The following is a 17,910-nucleotide window of genomic DNA, read 5'->3' as shown; positions in this document are numbered from 1 at the left end:
AACGTTTATCTTCAGTTGTTTAAAGTCTAATAATAGTTAAACCCAGGCATAAGTGAATATTTTTAAATTTAATGTAATCCTTTACCACATAAGAAGCAGTTTCTCATAACTTGTATTTAGCTTACCAATTACTTATTCTAGGAAAGTTACCCTCTCATTTTTTTTTTAGTTGATTCCAGAGAGAGGAGAGGAGAGGAGAGAGACAGAGGCAGAGAGAGAGAGAGGCATCAATGTGAGAAACATTGATCAACTGCCTCCCCTAGGAGCCCTGACCAGGGATCGAACCCACAACCTTTTGGGTGTACAGGACAATGCTCCAACCAACTGAGCCACACCGGCAAGGGCATCCTCCCTCTTTTTCTAATAGATGCGGAAACAGGCTGAAAAATTAAATAATTCAGGGTGACTCAGATAATGGATCCAAGACCAGTTTTCTGCCTAAATCTTACACTCTTTTTACTACTTTATTCTTATACATAGTTCAGTATAGTGAAACAGACAATTTGAGATATCTCTGGTGAAGATATTTTATTTTTCATAAAAATATAATTGTACAATGCTCTTCAGAGAAAGAAAAATCCCTTAAATGCCCCCAAATAGCATGTGGTTTAACAGTAATCTTCCTCTCCCTTAAAACTAAGTATGTAATTAACAATAAGCAACTGATTTATTGTGAAATATAGCATTTATGTTTCCCTTTATTTTAACTAAAGGCAAGTCCAGTTTAAACCTACACTTTTTGTAATAAGCCAAATCAAGTCTATCATAACTCAAAGATGATAAAAGAAAATGCTAAATGGTGAAGCTGATAAATACTGCCAATTAGCTGGTAAACTGTGATATGAATTTGCTGCAATAAGATAGATTCTGATTTAAATACAACAGAAATATTTTAGATAAAATAGAAAAAAATTTAAGAACTTCAACCATATCCTAAAACTTGACCTGGTCAGACTTATTCTGTATTATATTCAGTCACCGTATTATATGGCAGGTCTATGCTAACTTAGTGACAGATTATGACTGGTCTAAATATACAAACATATTTCCCCCCTTAACTTCCTTTCTGTGGGTAAAAAAGAAAAAGAGAACATCCCTCTGACTCAGAGAGCGAGGAGAACAGCACTGACCCAGAGGGATGGAGCTCACTGATCCTCACCCTTTCGCGGTGCCCCCTCGGCCTGTCATTACAGGTACATGAGAGATGCTAGGTGTCAGTGTGCTGCTCCCTAACTGAAATGGGGAAAGAAATGCTCCAGCTGTTTTAATCAGTGACATTTATTGACATGCTTCAAGTGGCCAAAGCGTGCAGCGAGCACAATTCCCAAAGCAATCAAACATTCCTTTTTAAAACCAAGGAACTTTCTCTTGGTTTTGATCTACTCCAAAAGACCCAATAGATAGGTTTAGGAATAAACTCAAATAAATTGTAATTTACTTTTAACCCCAAATTATACATCTTCTACCTGACCTGAGGACAGAGTCACTGCTCTTGTAAAGGTACTGGGGCTTGGGGGTGGGGGGAGTTTGGGGGAGATATAGCTCAGATAAATGACCCTGTAATTTAAAATTGCAACCAGAGAAGAAATACTTCAAGCACAATGGAGACATTCCATTGAAGAGCCACATCCATTTTGGAATGTTTGCTTTGAAAACAACTCTTCTGGGGAATTCGAAAGGTACTAAACAAAGTAACAGAATAAGTACATCTTGCTTGGGTTGTTTTGCAAAATAAAAAATATACATTTGAGTAGACCATATGGCAAAACAGACCCATTACAACCTGAACACTATATTTAAAACACTTAAATTCTGAAAGCCTGAATATTAACAATCCTTTATCTATATTTGTGATCCTAAAAAGACATTAAATACTCTTAAACCCCCCTGCCCACCAAAACATAGAGAGACCCAACAGCCTGGGCTAGTGGTATATCAGTAGTCGCACAGGACTGGACTAGAGATCTGAGTTTGCAACCTAAGCACAAGAGATCTTTAGGAACTCAGCTAAGGGGAGGCACTTTATTCAAATGCATAGCCTAAGAGAAGGGGTGGGGGAAGTACCTTGTTATCGGAAACTGTGTGGTCTATCTCATGTTCCTCCTCATAGACCATTTCATAACAAAACATATTTTGTTTGGAAGCCAAATATTTGCTTCATTAGAGCCAAGGACAATTATAATTTAGCAGCAACAGGGCACACAACTCCTGATTTAACTATGGGAAAGAGAAGAGAGAGACTCTCAGTGGGGGAAATCAGAAGATTCCTAGGTCTATTTGAGTGTATCATAGTATGAGCTGGATTCCTCAACCATCCCTCCATTGGTGGCCAGGGAGAAGTGAATGTCGCTTTGATGGGAACTGGAAAGGACTGCTCTGCCCTTGTGCACCTCCTAGTGTGGTGCTGCGCATAACTCTAGCTCCAGTGTTTCACTCCAGCGTGGAGGCGTAGCCGGGCCTGAACCAGATGCACACCTACAGTGTGTTTCGTTCTGGCTCAGAACACATTCATAAGGAAACTCATGTCAAGGAATAGAGTAAGTGTTTTGGTTATGGCTACAGCCATTAGGTCTATCAGCAGTTTGTCCCTCATTTTGTTCCAGATCTCTTGAGGCAGAAACTCAATCTCAGCAGCTAATTTTAATCTATTCTCTTTCGGAAAATTTTCCAAGTTAGTTGACTACACAAGGAAATATGTGTGAACATTCACTCCTGCCCTCCCCACATACACATACAATAGACGTACAATAGAAACACATACATACGTATACACCCTGATTGTCAAGATGATGTATGCTTCTGAAATGCCTAAAAGGTTATTTATTGTTTAAAAATAAGATTTGAATAATTATTCTCCAAGTATGGATTAGGCCCTAGCAAAGACAGCAACAAAAGTTTTAAACAGAGGCTGTCTTGAGGGCTTTCCTGATGGACGCTGTTAACATGTACATTATTTAAAACAGGCATATCATTATGGATTATAAAAATAGAAATGTATATATTGGTTAATACAGATTCACAGCTTATGCTGGAATGGCTCACAGGAGAAATCTTGGTTCATGCAGAAAATAGACGTTACTCAAGTACATATAAAGAAATAAAATTAGGTCCTTAAGGCTAAGAACTTAGTCATCAGCCCATTTGGTTTCTCTTTGCAGGGCAATCAAAAACATGAAAGGAGGTGACACCTAAACACATATACACATACAATTACATGGAAAGAATATAAATTAACCAATAAAGCAATGTGGAGTTAAGGTGCAAAAATACAATCTTTACCCATTTTTCTCTACTCCTGTGTTTTCAAGCATTACAACATATTAAATGCCATGGGTGGCAATACCAACCAGAATGTTTGTACATTTTTCTAAGTGTTAAAAGTTAAAGCAAAATCCTTTGAGATCCAGGATCACACATTTGGTAGAAACTGCAGATTTACAGAGATGACTGTGGAGCAGTAGGTAGTAATACAATCTTGTCTATTCATCCTTCATAGGAATCAGGATATTGACTTCAATCACTGACTCAACATTTTATATGATCTTCACCCTGAAAAACAAATCAAAGTTACCAATGTAAGAATGGTTTTAAAGTCAATGAAATTTAATCTGTTTTTAAAAATGCATGAAAAACTTTTTAAAGTTTGGTATCTAGCCCTGGTCGGTATGGCTCAGTTGGTTGGAGTGTCGTCTCATGCACTGGAAGGTCGTGGGTGCAGCTCCTGATCAGGCCATATGCTCGGGTTGCAGGTTTGATCCCTGGTTGGGGAGTGTGGAGCATAGTGGAGGCAACTGATCCATGTGTCTCTCTCACATCAGTGTTTCCCTCTATATATTTCCCATGCCCCCTCTCCAAAAAAATCAATAAAAAAACTTAAAGTTTGCTATCTACAGGAAGGCTATTTTAAAATACAGACTGAAGGAAAACTGAACGGATTTGCCTTTTTATTTCCTTAATTCAATTTAGATTAAGCAAACGTTACCTCATCTAATAAAAGTTAACAAGCCAGTACTTCAATTTTATAAAAATTTTTAAAAATAAAATGTTTATGATATTTCCTAATAACTATTTCAAGTGCTCCCAAAGCAACCTTAATGATGAAGAAATCAATGACATGACATCTTCATTCTAAAATCTGTACAGTCTCCTTAACAAATGGGGCTGGGACAACTGGATATTCACATGCAAAATAATTAATTTAGACCCCTACCTCATACCATATAGAGAAATTAACTTAAAATGGATCAATGACCTAGATGTAAAAGCTAAAACTAAAAAACGCTTAGAAAAAAAACATAAGGGTCAATCTTCATGATCTTGGATTTGGCAATGGATTGTTAGATATGACATACAAGGCACAAACAACAAAAGAAAAATAAACTGGACTTCCTCCAGATTAAAATCTTTTGTGCACCAAAGGACACTATCAAGAAAAAGAAAACCTACAGAATGGGAGCAATATCTGAAAATCATATATTTGGTAAAAGAATCCATAATACATAAAGAACTCTTACAACTGAACAATAAAATGAAAAAGAACTCAATTAAAACATGGACAAGGGACTTAAAGATACATTTCTTCAAAGGAGATATACACATGGCCAACAAGCATATGAAGAGATGCTCAACATCATTAGTCATTAGAGTAATGCAAATCCAAACCACAACCAGGCACCACTTCACACCCACCAGGAAGGCTATAGTTTTTAAAAATGGAAAATAAAAAGTGTTGAAAAGATGCAGAGAAATGGGAAGCTCCATATATTGCTGGTGGGAGTGTAAAATATTTCAGCCACTGTGGAAAACAGTGTGTGGTTCCTGGAAAAGTTAAATATAGAATTGCCATATGTCCTAGCAATTCCACTTCTAGGTATATACCCAAAAGAATTGAAAACAGTTACTCAAACACACGCTTGTACATGCATGTTCATAGCAGTACTGTTCACAATAGCCAAGAGATAGAAATAAAAATCCAGAAATGAATGAACGAATAAACAAGTTGTGGTATCCATATACAAAGGGGTATTATACAGCCATAAAATGGAATGAAGTATTGGTATATGCTACAATGTGAATAACCTTGAAAACATTATGCTGAGTAAAAGAAGCCAGACACAAAAAGTCACATGCTGTAGGATCCATTTATATGAAATGTCCAGATTAGATAAGTCCATAGAGACACAAAGCAGATTCATAGCTTCCAGGGGCTGGAGGGAGAGGGTAATAGTGAGTAACTGCTGTGATGAGTTTAGGGTTTTCTTTTGGAGTGATGAAATGTTTTGCAACGAGATAGAGGTGGTGGTTGCACAACATTTTACATGTAATAAATGCCTCTGAATTGTTACTTTAAAATGTTAATTTTATGTTATGTGACTTTTGCCTTAATAAAATAATTCTTTATAGTGATGGGCCACTATACAAGACATAGCCTGGACTAGGTGAGGACCTGGCACATACACCTCTGCTATTTCTTCATCTATAAAATAAAAAGTGTAACACCTTCACATAATTATTGGAGGAAATACTTAAGACACTTAATTTAAGTGAAAATACTTGGCAAACTGTAATGCAAAATACAAATAAAAGGTATTATTATTATTAACAATAACTAGAATGGTATACTCCCATTTATGGAGTAGGTCAACATAATAAAAAAACATTTCCATAAATTTATCAGTTGCACTTTATAGACCCCATGTAAAATGCATGTCAGTATTTATAATCTATTCATTTCAATTGCTTATTAGTGTATTATAAACATCAACATTTTATTTATTTAAAGATAAATATACAGAGAGAAAAAAGTCATACGGAGGCAAGTGGTCAATAGAAATCCTACCTTAAGACCCTCCTCTACATACAGAGAAACTCTCCAGGTACTGTACTCACAGGAATTGCTGTTAGCGTCTGTCTTCCCAGCCTTCATGTGCCGGGCTGAGTTCTGCTGGGATTTGCTCTGCTCTTCTCCAGTCAGTAGGGCCTTTATTTCAGAAGGGATTTTTCCTTGGTCCATTGCCATGCACCACTGCTTGTACTGAAATATGTGAAATATATTTAAGTAAAATTTTACTGGTCAGAGTTCCGGAACCACTGGTAGAAATGCTAAGAACTCCCATGTCAACAAGTCAAACTGGCTACTGGGAATTCCATCCTCCATTGTACTTCCTGTTTCCAACCTAGGACATGGATGAGGCCTGCCATCTTTCACAAGAGGGTGAAAAACTGCTGCTGAATCTTCTGATGACATACTGGAGTATTGCTCAGATTAAAAAGGCCTCTCTGGTTAAAAGAATGTCTCCCCACAGTGCGCTACCAATTAGAATTCATCTCTTTTGGCTAATGATCACATTATTACTTCTATTCCTAAAATAAATACTTTTGTAATTCCTTTCTCTCTTTCATAAACATTCACTAAACATCTACTTTCTTTTTTATAATATAATTTTATTGATTTCAGAGAGGAAGGGAGAGGGAGAGAGAGAGAGAAACATCAATGATCAGAGAGAATCATTGATTGGCTGCTTCGTGCACGCCCCCAACTAGGGACGGAGCCCACAACCAGGGCATGTGCCCTTGACCAGTATCGAACCTGGGATCCTTCAGTCCACAGGCCGAAGCTCTATCCACTGAGCCAAACCAGCTAGGGCATCTACTTTCTATCAGAGTGCCGGAGTGTGTACTAGGAATTAGGGTATAAAAAGATTAATTACTCCAAAGACTATGCCTTTAAGTGGCTTACATTACAGAAGGTGAGAAATAACTATAGCATAAGTCAAATTCAGTATACTAAAAAAAAAATTACTGAATAGTATATCTGAACTCTCTTTATGCCCTAACCGTATTTTCGTACCTTCTAAAAAGTGGAGGTTGCCTGTCCTAGTTTTGTAATGATCATGGTACTATTATTTCTCTCTTCTCCAACCTGTCACCTCCTCCCTTGAGCTCACAGTAATGGGGTTTCAATTCTCTTTTACCTATTCTCTTTTACATTTCTACAGCCACCACCCAAAATCTGAATGAATAAATGAAAGAATGCAACATGCCAAATAAATAAATGTTTAAACAAATGGTATCATACTATTCATATTGTAGCATATTGTTATATTGCTTTTTCCACTTAGGTGAAAACTGGTTTCTTCATGTTTTAATGCTTTGACTGTGAAGCTTAGGTTGATTTTTTTCATGCATTTATTGACAGACTTTCTTACCATTTCCAGTTCCTCTCTGAGGGCACATATGGCTCTTTCCCGACTGGATACCAATTCTTCCAAATACTGATACCGCAGTTTCTTTCTGGCCCGGCATTCTCTTGCACTCTGCCGGCTCCTCTCAAGTTTTGCCTTCAAGTCAATTTTGGCTGGCTTCCGACCACGTTTGCCAGGCTTCTTTACTTTGCCTCCAATCACCTTCAGCAAGAGAGAGAAGAAATAATTTTTTGTCTTAGTTCTGTGTCTAAGAAAGTGACTATGGCTGCATACTAGCATGGAAAATATTTATAATAATAAGTTAATGAAGAATGGAACTCAAAAAGCATAATCCCATCAAATGCTTTATGAGGCTTTGCTTCATAATTTGTTTTTCTGGTACCTTTGATACTATGAATTTGAGAGCAGAAATAATATAAGTTTTCATTATTTCTTCAATAATAAAATTCAGATAGTTTAACAATAAACTTTATAAGCCATATGTAACTGGATAATAAAAACTAAAAGATTGCTGAATTTTTATTGACTTGATAAAATAGTAAGTTAAAAAAATCAATATTCAAAATTGTAAGTTCAGTATGATCTCAATGTTATAAAACAACACAAAGAAGAAAGGATGTTATTAACAAAAGGTCAACAAATATTTCTCTGATAGGTATGATTATAAACAGCTTTTTCTCACCTGTATTTTTAATGATTTTTAAATATTTACAATTAGAAAAACAAAATTTGTATGTAAAATTATGTATATATAAAAACAAATAGGTATCCTAAGCAATTTGACGATAAATTCCCTCTTCAAATGTGTTGAGCTCAAAAGAATACACAGGCAGTCCCTGAAATCCTCAGGATACTTCTACCTTTATTTATTATTTTTAAAAATAATTCTTTATTGTTGAAAGTATTACATATGTCCCCCTTCCCCCCCCCACCCCGAACCCTTTCCGGCCCTCCCCCTGCCCCCAGGCCCTTAGTACCCTACTGTCTGTGGCCATGGGTTATGCATATATGCATACAAGTCTTCTCTCCTGCTTTTAGAAGCCTATAATTATTGTAAAATCTCCTACATTGTCTCAGGAGATTTCTACCCGATATTCATTTACCTGCATAGGCACAATTTTTTGGTGACTAGCAAAGTAACTTAATCTCCTTCATTGTTTAGTTTTGGAACCTCCCCAAGCTCTTATACAAGATGTAACCATGAGGATGATGAAATTTTAGATACATGAGCCTGAACTTACACATCAAATACCTTTTTTTTTAAAGAAGTCCTTCAAAAGCGGGGCGCAGGCGGGGGGAGTACATTTATTCCAATGAACAAGCTTGTTTGGAAAGTGCTTCAGGAGCCAATTTCTGACAAGCCACAATACAATATGCCTTTGGAGGCTACGTTATTTTAGAGCAATAGATTTTTCTTTAAATTCCCAAACAACTGGATTATCCACTTTGTTTATCTGATGAGGTTCTGAATGATGTCCAGTTCTTTCTGAAAGTTACCCTCAGGGAATAAAAAGTATACTGAAAGGAATATTGCGGAGGCTTTAAAGGCCATTCTAAAAGAGAAGATGCCAATCAAACACTGGCAGATCATTAGAATACCTGCAGAAGCCTTCCCAGGTAACAAAACTCAAAGGATTTGTTTGAAATCACTATTAATATCATACACTAACAATGCCCTATAAAGGTCAGATCATTACTAAGTATAATGGTTGGGTCAAGAAAACCACACTTTAAATGTGGATCAGCCACATTTACCAGACCCTGTATCACAACATGATGGTTAGCCACTGCATCTAGCATTTTATAGGATGGCTCTGAAATGAAATTGAAGGGGGGAAAAAGTCTTTCTTTTCCACCACCATCTTGAAAGCTAGCTGCTTCAGGACTACTCCCAAATTAGTTTCAACTTTTCAAAAACTGGTCTTTTAAAGCTATTCTATTCTGCATCATCATGTCTTTGTTCCAATATAATAATATATGTCCCAGGAAATTTTCCCTCAGGGTCAAATATTTGATTAGCAATTCCAGGATGACTAGTTGGTCCAAATATTACCATGGGCTAAATTATGCTTATATCACATCAACTGCACAATTTTAATAAAATGTTTTGAAATCGCCCTCCATTAAAACAAAGTGTACTTGCTTTGCTACAGCTTTTAAAAAGCAATATATTTACAGCAGAAACTCTTGTCTATAGTGAAATAAATAGTAATCACATCTATTCTTTATGTTGTAAAATGAGTCATCGCACAACACTATCTATATTGCTGTTTTTAATTAATGCAGGAGCGGCGGCTTTGAGAAGCCAACAAGAGAACACAGAGTACTTTACAGATTTCATTGATTTTTGAAACACACCTAGCACAGTCATAAAAATCAAACAAAAGTTATAACCCTTTGTTTAGTTTTCATGGTAGCAAAATATTTAAATTGGAACTATTTTATTCCCTTTTTTTATTAGAAAGGCAGAGTAAATGAATCCAGGGTTCCTGTATCTTATGTCACCTCCTGTAAAATTACATTTGAAGTCACATAACACCACTTCTCTAGCTTAACTTTTCCTCGGGAATAAACTGAATTTTTGGCTTTTGGTGCAAGCTAAAATCTCATCAGTGTACAGTTTTCAAGAGAGTCAAGTATATCACAGGATTATTGTAAATTTTAAGTTTAATAATGTGTGACAGCACTTTGTAAAGGAAAGGTTATACAAATGTAGGTTACAATACTAGTTGCCAACTATAGTAGTTAACGAAACTTTATATATTTCATAAGCCATAAAGATGGCGGGGTGAATAGGGGAAGTTAATTAGAAATTAGGAACCAGAAACTAACACTGAAATCAACCTCACAAATTCCCTAAATATCCCTGGGCCAAAAATAATTCTTACCTATGTTTCATAAATTTTCACAAACTCAGTGATAACCACATTGTCCCCTTGCTCTCTCCTATTTCTTCTGTGAGGAAGCTTTTTTTCTCATCTGTATTTTTTATGGTTTTTGAACGTTTCTAATTTATGTGTTCAAAAAGGCTGGGAATTAAGATAAAACGACTGGATTCAGCCAAGAGAAAGTTCCTGATAATTCTAAATTTAACCATTATAGAGAAAGACAGAATAGTTTGCAAAGGCCTGAGCGTAGAGGGCACAGGCTTCCCAGTCAACAGGTTTAACTTCCGCAGAAAGAGGGGGCATGACTGTAGCTGCGTGCTCTTTAGGGGCTTATGAAAAGAGGAGGTCTCCAGGGTTCAGATTAAATCCTGTTTCAAAGGCGCTTGAATCACTTTAGGCACAAGAACAACTTAAATGCAGGGCTCAATCGGGGTGTGCAGGGAGGGCACACTCACAGTGGACAAGGCCTTGAGTTAGGCATGTTCTCTCATGTTACCTCACACCACTTCAGGTAAGGTAAACCCTACATCCTCATCTTTTTCAGGGAAAGGGGAACAATTAACTCATTTATTCAACAACCATTTATTGAATACCCACTATACCCAAACACTGTAAAACTCTAGGAATATTAATATAAGATAGGGTCCTTACTTTTAATGTATTTAGACTCGTGAAACACAGCAGACAGGAAATAAACAATAACATTATAAAGGGCAGGATAATTGTATATACAGGGGAGCTGGTAGCGGACACACACACACAGATATGCATAGCGAGCTCTTTACTTCATATATGACAAATTTTTTTTTATGATGACAAAATTTTAGTTCAGAGATTTTCAATGTCAGAGAAGGGTCTAGACCAGTGATTGCGAACCTATGACACGCGTGTCAGAGGTGACATGCGAACTCATTTTTTTGGTTGATTTTTCTTTGTTAAATGACATTTAAATATATAAAGTAAATGTCAAAAATATAAATCTTTGTTTTACTATGGTTGCAAATATCAAAAAATTTCTATATGTGACACGGCACCAGAGTTAAGTTAGGGTTTTTCAAAATGCTGACACGCCAAGCTCAAAAGGTTTGCCATCACTGGTCTAGACCCAAGTCCTTTGATTTACATTATAGCAACTTGTCATAAGATAACTCACTGTCATCAAGCATGACTATTCTCCCTAGGTTCCTAGGTAATGCTCTTTAACTTGAACATATAATTCCCCAAAAAGACTCTACCTAAAACTGACAGGTGTTAAATACACACTGCTATATTAATGCTATGTAGTCATTCATTTAATCCAGCTCACTGTGGCATTAGGCACTTGGGAAGGCAGTGTGAGGTTAAGTAACAAACCTGTTCATTTTATGCTTCCTTGAAATTTTTGTTTACCTATTGTGAATCTCCACACCCACCCACTGAAGTTATGCCAATTTATTGCTTTATAAAATCTCCTCCTCTCTATTCCTACTACCTACATTAGGCAGGACCCTCAGAGATTATTACAATAGGTTCCCAATGGGTCTCCCTACCCCCCCTTTTACCCTCCTTTTCTATCCCCCTTTCCTTAGTTATTCCTCTTGCAAAGAGCTGCCAAACAAACCTTTCTTTTCAATTTATTATGATTGTATTTTTAATTTAGTGTATTTTGGTGTGTTTTTCTTCATTGTAAAAGAGTAATACCTGATCATTACAGGGAGGATGAACTTTAATGGCCCTTTGGCCATGTCACTCTCAAGCTCAAGAGAAGACCTTTGGCTCAGCACTGCTTACTAGGTCACCACATCCAGTATACGAGTTTCCTGTGGCTGCTGTAACCATTACCACAAACTTGGTGGCTTAAAACAACTTTAATGGCCCTTTACAGAAAATTTGCCAATTCCTGCTCTAGTTTGTAACAAAATACTTATTTGCCAGTGCAATAAGCTTTAGAACAGGATATTCCCTTTTCCCCATTTTCTGAGGGACTCCTATTCTTCCTTACAGATTCATTCCTACTGTGTGACCCATGGCTGACATACCCAGACAATTAGGAATCCATTCTAATACCCCCAAACCACTTTGCCTCTACTGCCTTCATTTCTTACTTCACTATATTGTAATTATTTTCCTATGTGTCTGCCTTGCCCACTGCAATGTAAACTCCTGAGAATAGTTACAAACTCCTATTGACCTCTATATCTCTACTGTCTAGCATAGGGCCTGTACATATTCGGTGTCCAACAAATGTCTGATAATTAACAAAAAAATGAACTTTTCTAAGAAGAGCAAAACATTATTTAAACTCCAATTTCAATTGGTTTGTGTAGTATTAAAATTACCCCTTAGGGTTAAACTATCTGTAGAGGCAACCTGGTTAAAATGTTCATGTAACCTAGATCGGAAAGGCAGGCACTTTAAAATATTAATATCTACTGTCAGGTATTTATTTAGTAGGTGAGGTGGCTCGTCTGTCTTAGTCTTGTGGAAAGTATTGATGGAATAGAAAAGCAGAAAATGTCTGTGCATTGTGGTGCTGCCCAAGGAGGGTAGCTCCAACTGTAAAGGAAGGCTAAGGGGCCAATAGTGGGGACTTCAGGGGCCAAAGCTCAGGTCTGGGAACGTCAAAGAGATTTTTTTGACTAACTTAAAATTTTTGCAAGAACTAGCGCTACTCACAACAACTGAATGAAACAAAAGAACCTGTCTTCTAACCTAAGGAAGATGTAAGAAACCTCACTTTCAGATAACTGTGGGTCAGGCAGGTGGAAAGGAAGTATGGAGGAGAACAGTAGCCCACAGAAACATATTGTGACCAGCAGCTGGCCACCCTCTCAGCAGCCCCTCAATTGGAACTTGATGCCCTAAACTGTCAGGCTGGGCAATAAAGTATGGTGGTCTTTTATCAATTCATAGTCTGCGGCAAGAACATATCTGGTCTAGGATATTTCAGTTTACTCATTCATTCATTCACTCAATAAACATAAAAGTCAAATATAAAACAAGAGCCTTCTGTCTATGATCAAAGCCTCTGAAAATATCACATTTCAATTTTCTTTGTAACTGAATGGAGCAGGTCAGGGAGAAAAGGCTTTCATAAGAACAAGCACTTTTTTGTAGAGGTGGGCATGCAGGTGGGCTCAGGAGACTACCTCTCTCACGTAATCTGACAGTTTAGGGCAGCAGTTGCCAACCTTTTGGGCCTCACGGACCACCAGTGGTCCACGGACCACCGGTTGGTGATCACTGCTCCAAAGGTTTCCTTAAACCAGTGGTTGCCAACCTTTCAGACCTCACGGACCACCAGTGGTCTGCGGATCACCGGTTGGTGACTGCTGGGTTAGGGCACAGTTTAAGTTCATATCATGTCCCATCCCATTGCCCCTATCCCATTTGGGGGCACAGTTAGGAGCAAAGGGTAGTTCAGAAGTAAACAGAGCCACAAAAGTTACACAACAGAATGCACTTAAGAATTAGTAAAATGAGCCCTAGCTGGTTTGGCTCAGTGGATAGAGCGTGGGCCTGGGGACTGAAGGGTCCCGGGTTCAACTCTGGTCAAGGGTTACGGGCTCGATCCCCAATAGGGGGTGTGCAGGAGGCAGCAGATCAATGATTCTATTGTTGATGTTTCTATCTCTCTCTTCCTCTCTGAAATCAATAAAAATATATTTTAAAAAAGAATTAGTAAAATGAGCATGTTAGGTGCCTACTACACTGTGCTGAGGACCAAGGAAGTCACTGCAAGGTAATACAATAATGATAACATTTTTTTTTTTTTTTTTTTTTTTTTTTTTAAAGATATATTTTATTGATTTTTTACAGAGAGGAAGGGAGAGAGATAGAGAGTTAGAAACATCGATCAGCCACCTCCTGCACATCTCCTACTGGGGATGTGCCCGCAACCCAGGTACATGCCCTTGACCGGAATTGAACCCGGGACCTGTCAGTCCGCAGGCCGACGCTCTATCCACTGAGCCAAACCGGTTTCGGCTATGATAACATTTTTTGAGTGCCTACTATGTGTTATAGACTCTGTACTCAAGGCATTATTTCTAATCCTCAACAAAGCCTGTGAAGAAGGTAACGGGCAGAATGTAAGTTCAGAAAAATTAAAATAACTTAGCCAAGATTTATTCCTTCCCAACTAACCTAGTAGAGATCTACTCGGTATTTGAACTCTGCTACTTGTAGCACTTTCCCAAGCCCTCAGTTTTAGATATCCAATACAGCTCTTGCTTTATTTTTCATTTTGTTATCATCTGCATACTCTGGCTGGTTGGCTCAATGAAACATGTTAATAAAGCCCAGGTACATTAGGGCATTCTCTATAATGCCACTCTGTTCCAACTCATTTCAATCACTATTAACAACCAGTACTCTATGCGGTATTAGGCACAATCCTAGACACTTGAGAGGCAAAGCTGCACCCACATTCAGATTTGTCCTGCTCTTACTCCAGGAGGCAGAATGTGGAGAGCTCCTGGCAAACTCATTTATCACCACCGATGAAAACAACTCAGGATACAGAATCTTTCTAAAGGGAGGGCCTCCCATGATCATCATCTGTTTCTTGACCTGCTCATTCAAATACTGCCTTTCTATCATTGCTGCTCCTGTCCGCTTCATCCTCTTCCTGTTCCCTGGCCTCGCTGTCAGTGTTTGTCATCCTTTGTGCTCTCACCAGCACAGCTCCCATACGTCCAAGCCCCAATCCTCACCTTCCCTTCAGGAACCTGAGACGCCATCACCCATTCCTAATGTGAAGAAGAAGCGTGTTATGTGTGTGAGTATGGACGTTTGTATGTACTAGGAAGACAATACAATTTTTCAGGACTGTAACAACGGGAGCCCAGAGAAAGGCAGGCCTGGGCGCTGCCGAAGCCTTGTTACTTAAGGGCTGTTTCACACCGTCTGACTGCGGAAAGCAGCCCAGTCTTTCTGTACATGATACTTAAATATTACTCACCCAAACCTATGACAAGCAGTCAAAGTGAAAGTGGTGTATTCACAGAGACACTATTCATCCACAGACATTTGAAATGGATTTTGTTTTCCACACTCATTAAAGATTTCAGAAACTGCTGGTTTCTAAATTCTTTCATAAAAACAGTGAATTAATAAAGAATGAAAACCCAATTTATTTTGTGTACCTGGGACCCTATAGGAAGTAAGTTATGAATAGTCTACCCCTGAAATTTTTTTTTTCCATCTGATTCCAAAGCCTTTTTTTTTTAATATATTTTATTGATTTTTTTACAGAGAGGAAGGGAGAGAGATAGAGAGTTAGAAACATCGATGAGAGAGGAACATCGATCAGCTGCCTCCTGCACACCTCCTACTGGGGATGTGCCCGCAACTCAGGTACATGCCCTTGACCGGAATCGAACCCGGGACCTTTCAGTCCGCAGGCTGACGCTCTATCCACTGAGCCAAACCGGTTTCGGCAACCCCTGAAATTTAATTTCATTATTTTAGGCAAAACAATAAAATTTTTTGTACCCCCTAAGAGTTTGCTTGTTTTAGAAATAACTCCTAGGTGGGTTTATAGTGAAGTAAAGTAACTCAAAATCTTAAGCATTTTTCTTGGACTTCTTTGAGATTACTGAAGACTTTGAGAAAGTTATTAAATGTTTCAAAGGTGTGAAAAGGAAACAACTGAAAATTATGTAGACTATTCTGTGAGAGTCTCAAATTTAAAAAAAAATTAAAGAACAATATGTTATTTTGGCATTCTTAAACAGCCATAACATCATTTTCTGGGAAAGATAAAGGATACAATATGTGGATTTAATTTCAAAATTAACACTGCAAGAGCGAGCTAGCAAAGGCTTTTTGGAGAAGTTATTTTCTGATTTTTCTGGAACGTTTAGAACTTCCCCTTTCTGTCTGGGAAACACCACTTCCTATTAGGAGGGCTTTACTACTTCACAAGCAGACTGTGAGTCCCAATTCCAGAGTACTGTGTTGGGCTTTCCCTTCTACCACTTTTCTCAGAGCCTTCTGCAGGTACAGGGAGAGGAGATCATGTAGAATAACACCAACAGTAGTACAGAGAAGCTGGAAATCTTTCCAATCTCTCTGACTGATAAGTGAAACCAAAATTGGACAGCAGCAAAATGTTACTGGTTACCTGGAAGGGGAAAAGGGCACCCAAACAAAGAGAAAGGCTACCTCCAGCAGCATGCTGAAGAGTGTAAGAAAGCAAGACCTCTGGAGAGCAGCGGGAAGGAGCAATTCCCACTTCAAAAACTGGCAAATTCTGTAAGTCTGATGATCAATAAGCCGCCCATCCCTATCTTCATGAAATAAAACTGGTCAACACTAACGTGGATAGACATAAAGACAAAAAGGTTACACATATGAATGACCAATAATGGACACTGCTCTTATAGTCATAAGGGTAATTGATTTGGAGAGAGAAAGGGGGTGGTGACAGATGCACAAGAAGGGATTCACTACTTTTCTTAGAGAAGGCTTTCCAGAGGAGGTTAGCTTCCAGACTCTGGACGAATAGCAACAGGAGCTTAGCAAAGTGTTCCAACCAACCACAGGAAAATAGCTCAGAGGGGGAGTGAACTGATTATATGAATGGGGCATTGAGTAAGGGCGCAGGAGAGAAGAAAGGGGAACAGTCAAGGGAAACAGGGCTGGTTCAGGGTGTCCTAGTTAAGATCTCCAAACTAGAGAAAGGCTGGGCGGGGGCAAGGGCCGGCAAAAAGGGAAAGCAAAGTAATTCCTTCACGTATCTCGGTCGGCGAGTCCAGGACTAGGGCTGGCACTACCTGGAGAAGCTGACAAACAGGCTTGCCCCGAGAGTGAAAATCTCCCAGAGGAGAGGGCCCTTTGGGGAGCAACGCGGCCCGCTGTCCCCCGAATTCCTGGGTGGGTACCCTGGGTACTAACTGAAGGCGCGGGGACACCTACGGCAGGTGTTTCTTGGGTGTTGGCATGGACTACAGAGCTAAGGCTCAGCGGCGGGACCCGCACTTAGCGACAAGCAGGCGGCGGCGGCGGCAGCTGCGCGTGCAAACCACAGGACTTACCTTACTGTCATCCATCTCGGCAGGCAGGCCAGCCTGGCCAGGCGCTCCCTCCCCCTGCCCTCCCAGCTCCGCCGGCCGGGCCCGGCCCGGCCCCCGCCCCGGGGGAAGAAGGGGATATGGTTCTGACTGCCTCCTCTCGCCTAACACTTCGCTTCCCTGATGCCACAGTCACGGGGATGAGGGACCAGTTCAGGAATGGCAGAGCGGACCCTGGAGGCGGCCCAAAACGCCTTCCTCCGCCGCCACCGCCCCCTCCGCCCCCTCCATGACAGTCTGGGTGTGTTTACAGACGCCCTGGAGAGCTGCCGGGACACTTGGGTGGGCGGGAGAGGCACGCGGAATGGCCCCTCCGGCCGCCGTAGCCCCGCGGTGTTCTGGGGATTGTAGTTTCCCTTACCTCAGTCTGTACGCGGCAGACCAGGAAGGAAACTACAATGTCCACAGGGCCTCCGCCAAGCGTCTGTTTTCCTCCGGCTGCGAGCGCTGCGGGGGCGGGGCCAGGCGGGAGGCCCTAAGTGCGTTTCCCACAGTCGCTCCCGGAGAGGTTTGGGCCTGGGGATCCCAGCGGCTTGGGCGCCTGGAGGAAGGAGCCTGGGGCCCCGTGGAGGCAGCCCTGAGGTGGGGACCCCCAGGATCCCCGGAAGGTTTCTTATTGAAAAGGCGCAGCTGCTTCGGGAAACAGTTTGGCGGTTCCTTCCGATATTAGACAGTTACCATATGGCCGGCAATTCCCCGAGGAATGGGAACACACGTCCACATGAAACCTTGCACACGACTGTTCTGTCCTAGAAACTTTAT

The 17,910-nt window shown here is 39.8% G+C and overlaps 1 protein-coding gene across 2 annotated transcripts; it reads right to left on the bottom strand.

Annotated features, from left to right (window-relative positions):
• Positions 1-509: 509 nt before the first annotated feature.
• CREBL2 (cAMP responsive element binding protein like 2) lies at positions 510-17,875 on the bottom strand. Of its 2 annotated transcripts, none has more exons than XM_023750042.1 (4): positions 17,827-17,875; positions 7,209-7,406; positions 5,890-6,034; positions 510-3,549 (listed from the first exon to the last, which is right to left on the bottom strand). In XM_023750042.1, exons 1-4 carry the CDS (start codon positions 17,869-17,871, stop codon positions 3,545-3,547), a joined length of 393 nt encoding a protein of 130 aa, XP_023605810.1. In that variant the 5' UTR covers positions 17,872-17,875; the 3' UTR covers positions 510-3,544. The 2 variants fall into 2 exon arrangements, with proteins under 2 accessions (XP_023605810.1, XP_006084315.1); XM_006084253.3 differs by lacking the exon at positions 17,827-17,875 and adding an exon at positions 17,113-17,389.
• Between the last annotated feature and the right edge of the window lie 35 nt (positions 17,876-17,910).

The sequence above is a fragment of the Myotis lucifugus genome, unplaced genomic scaffold (assembly GCF_000147115.1).
Source record: "Myotis lucifugus unplaced genomic scaffold, Myoluc2.0 scaffold_10, whole genome shotgun sequence".
NCBI lineage: Eukaryota > Metazoa > Chordata > Mammalia > Chiroptera > Vespertilionidae > Myotis > Myotis lucifugus.
This window is presented reverse-complemented; position numbering and strand designations above follow the sequence as displayed.

What these genes read in the sequence shown, in the direction of transcription:
- CREBL2 (XM_023750042.1), bottom strand. Translation starts at nt 17,871, where the DNA reads ATGTGGACGTGTGTTCCCATTCCTCGGGGAATTGCCGGCCATATG. An exon ending in GGGGAATTGCCGGCCATATG is followed by an intron (nt 7,407 to 17,826) that starts GTAACTGTCTAA and finishes CTCTTGCTGAAG; the next exon opens with GTGATTGGAGGCAAAGTAAA. An exon ending in TCAGAGAGGAACTGGAAATG is followed by an intron (nt 6,035 to 7,208) that starts GTAAGAAAGTCT and finishes CACATATTTCAG; the next exon opens with TACAAGCAGTGGTGCATGGC.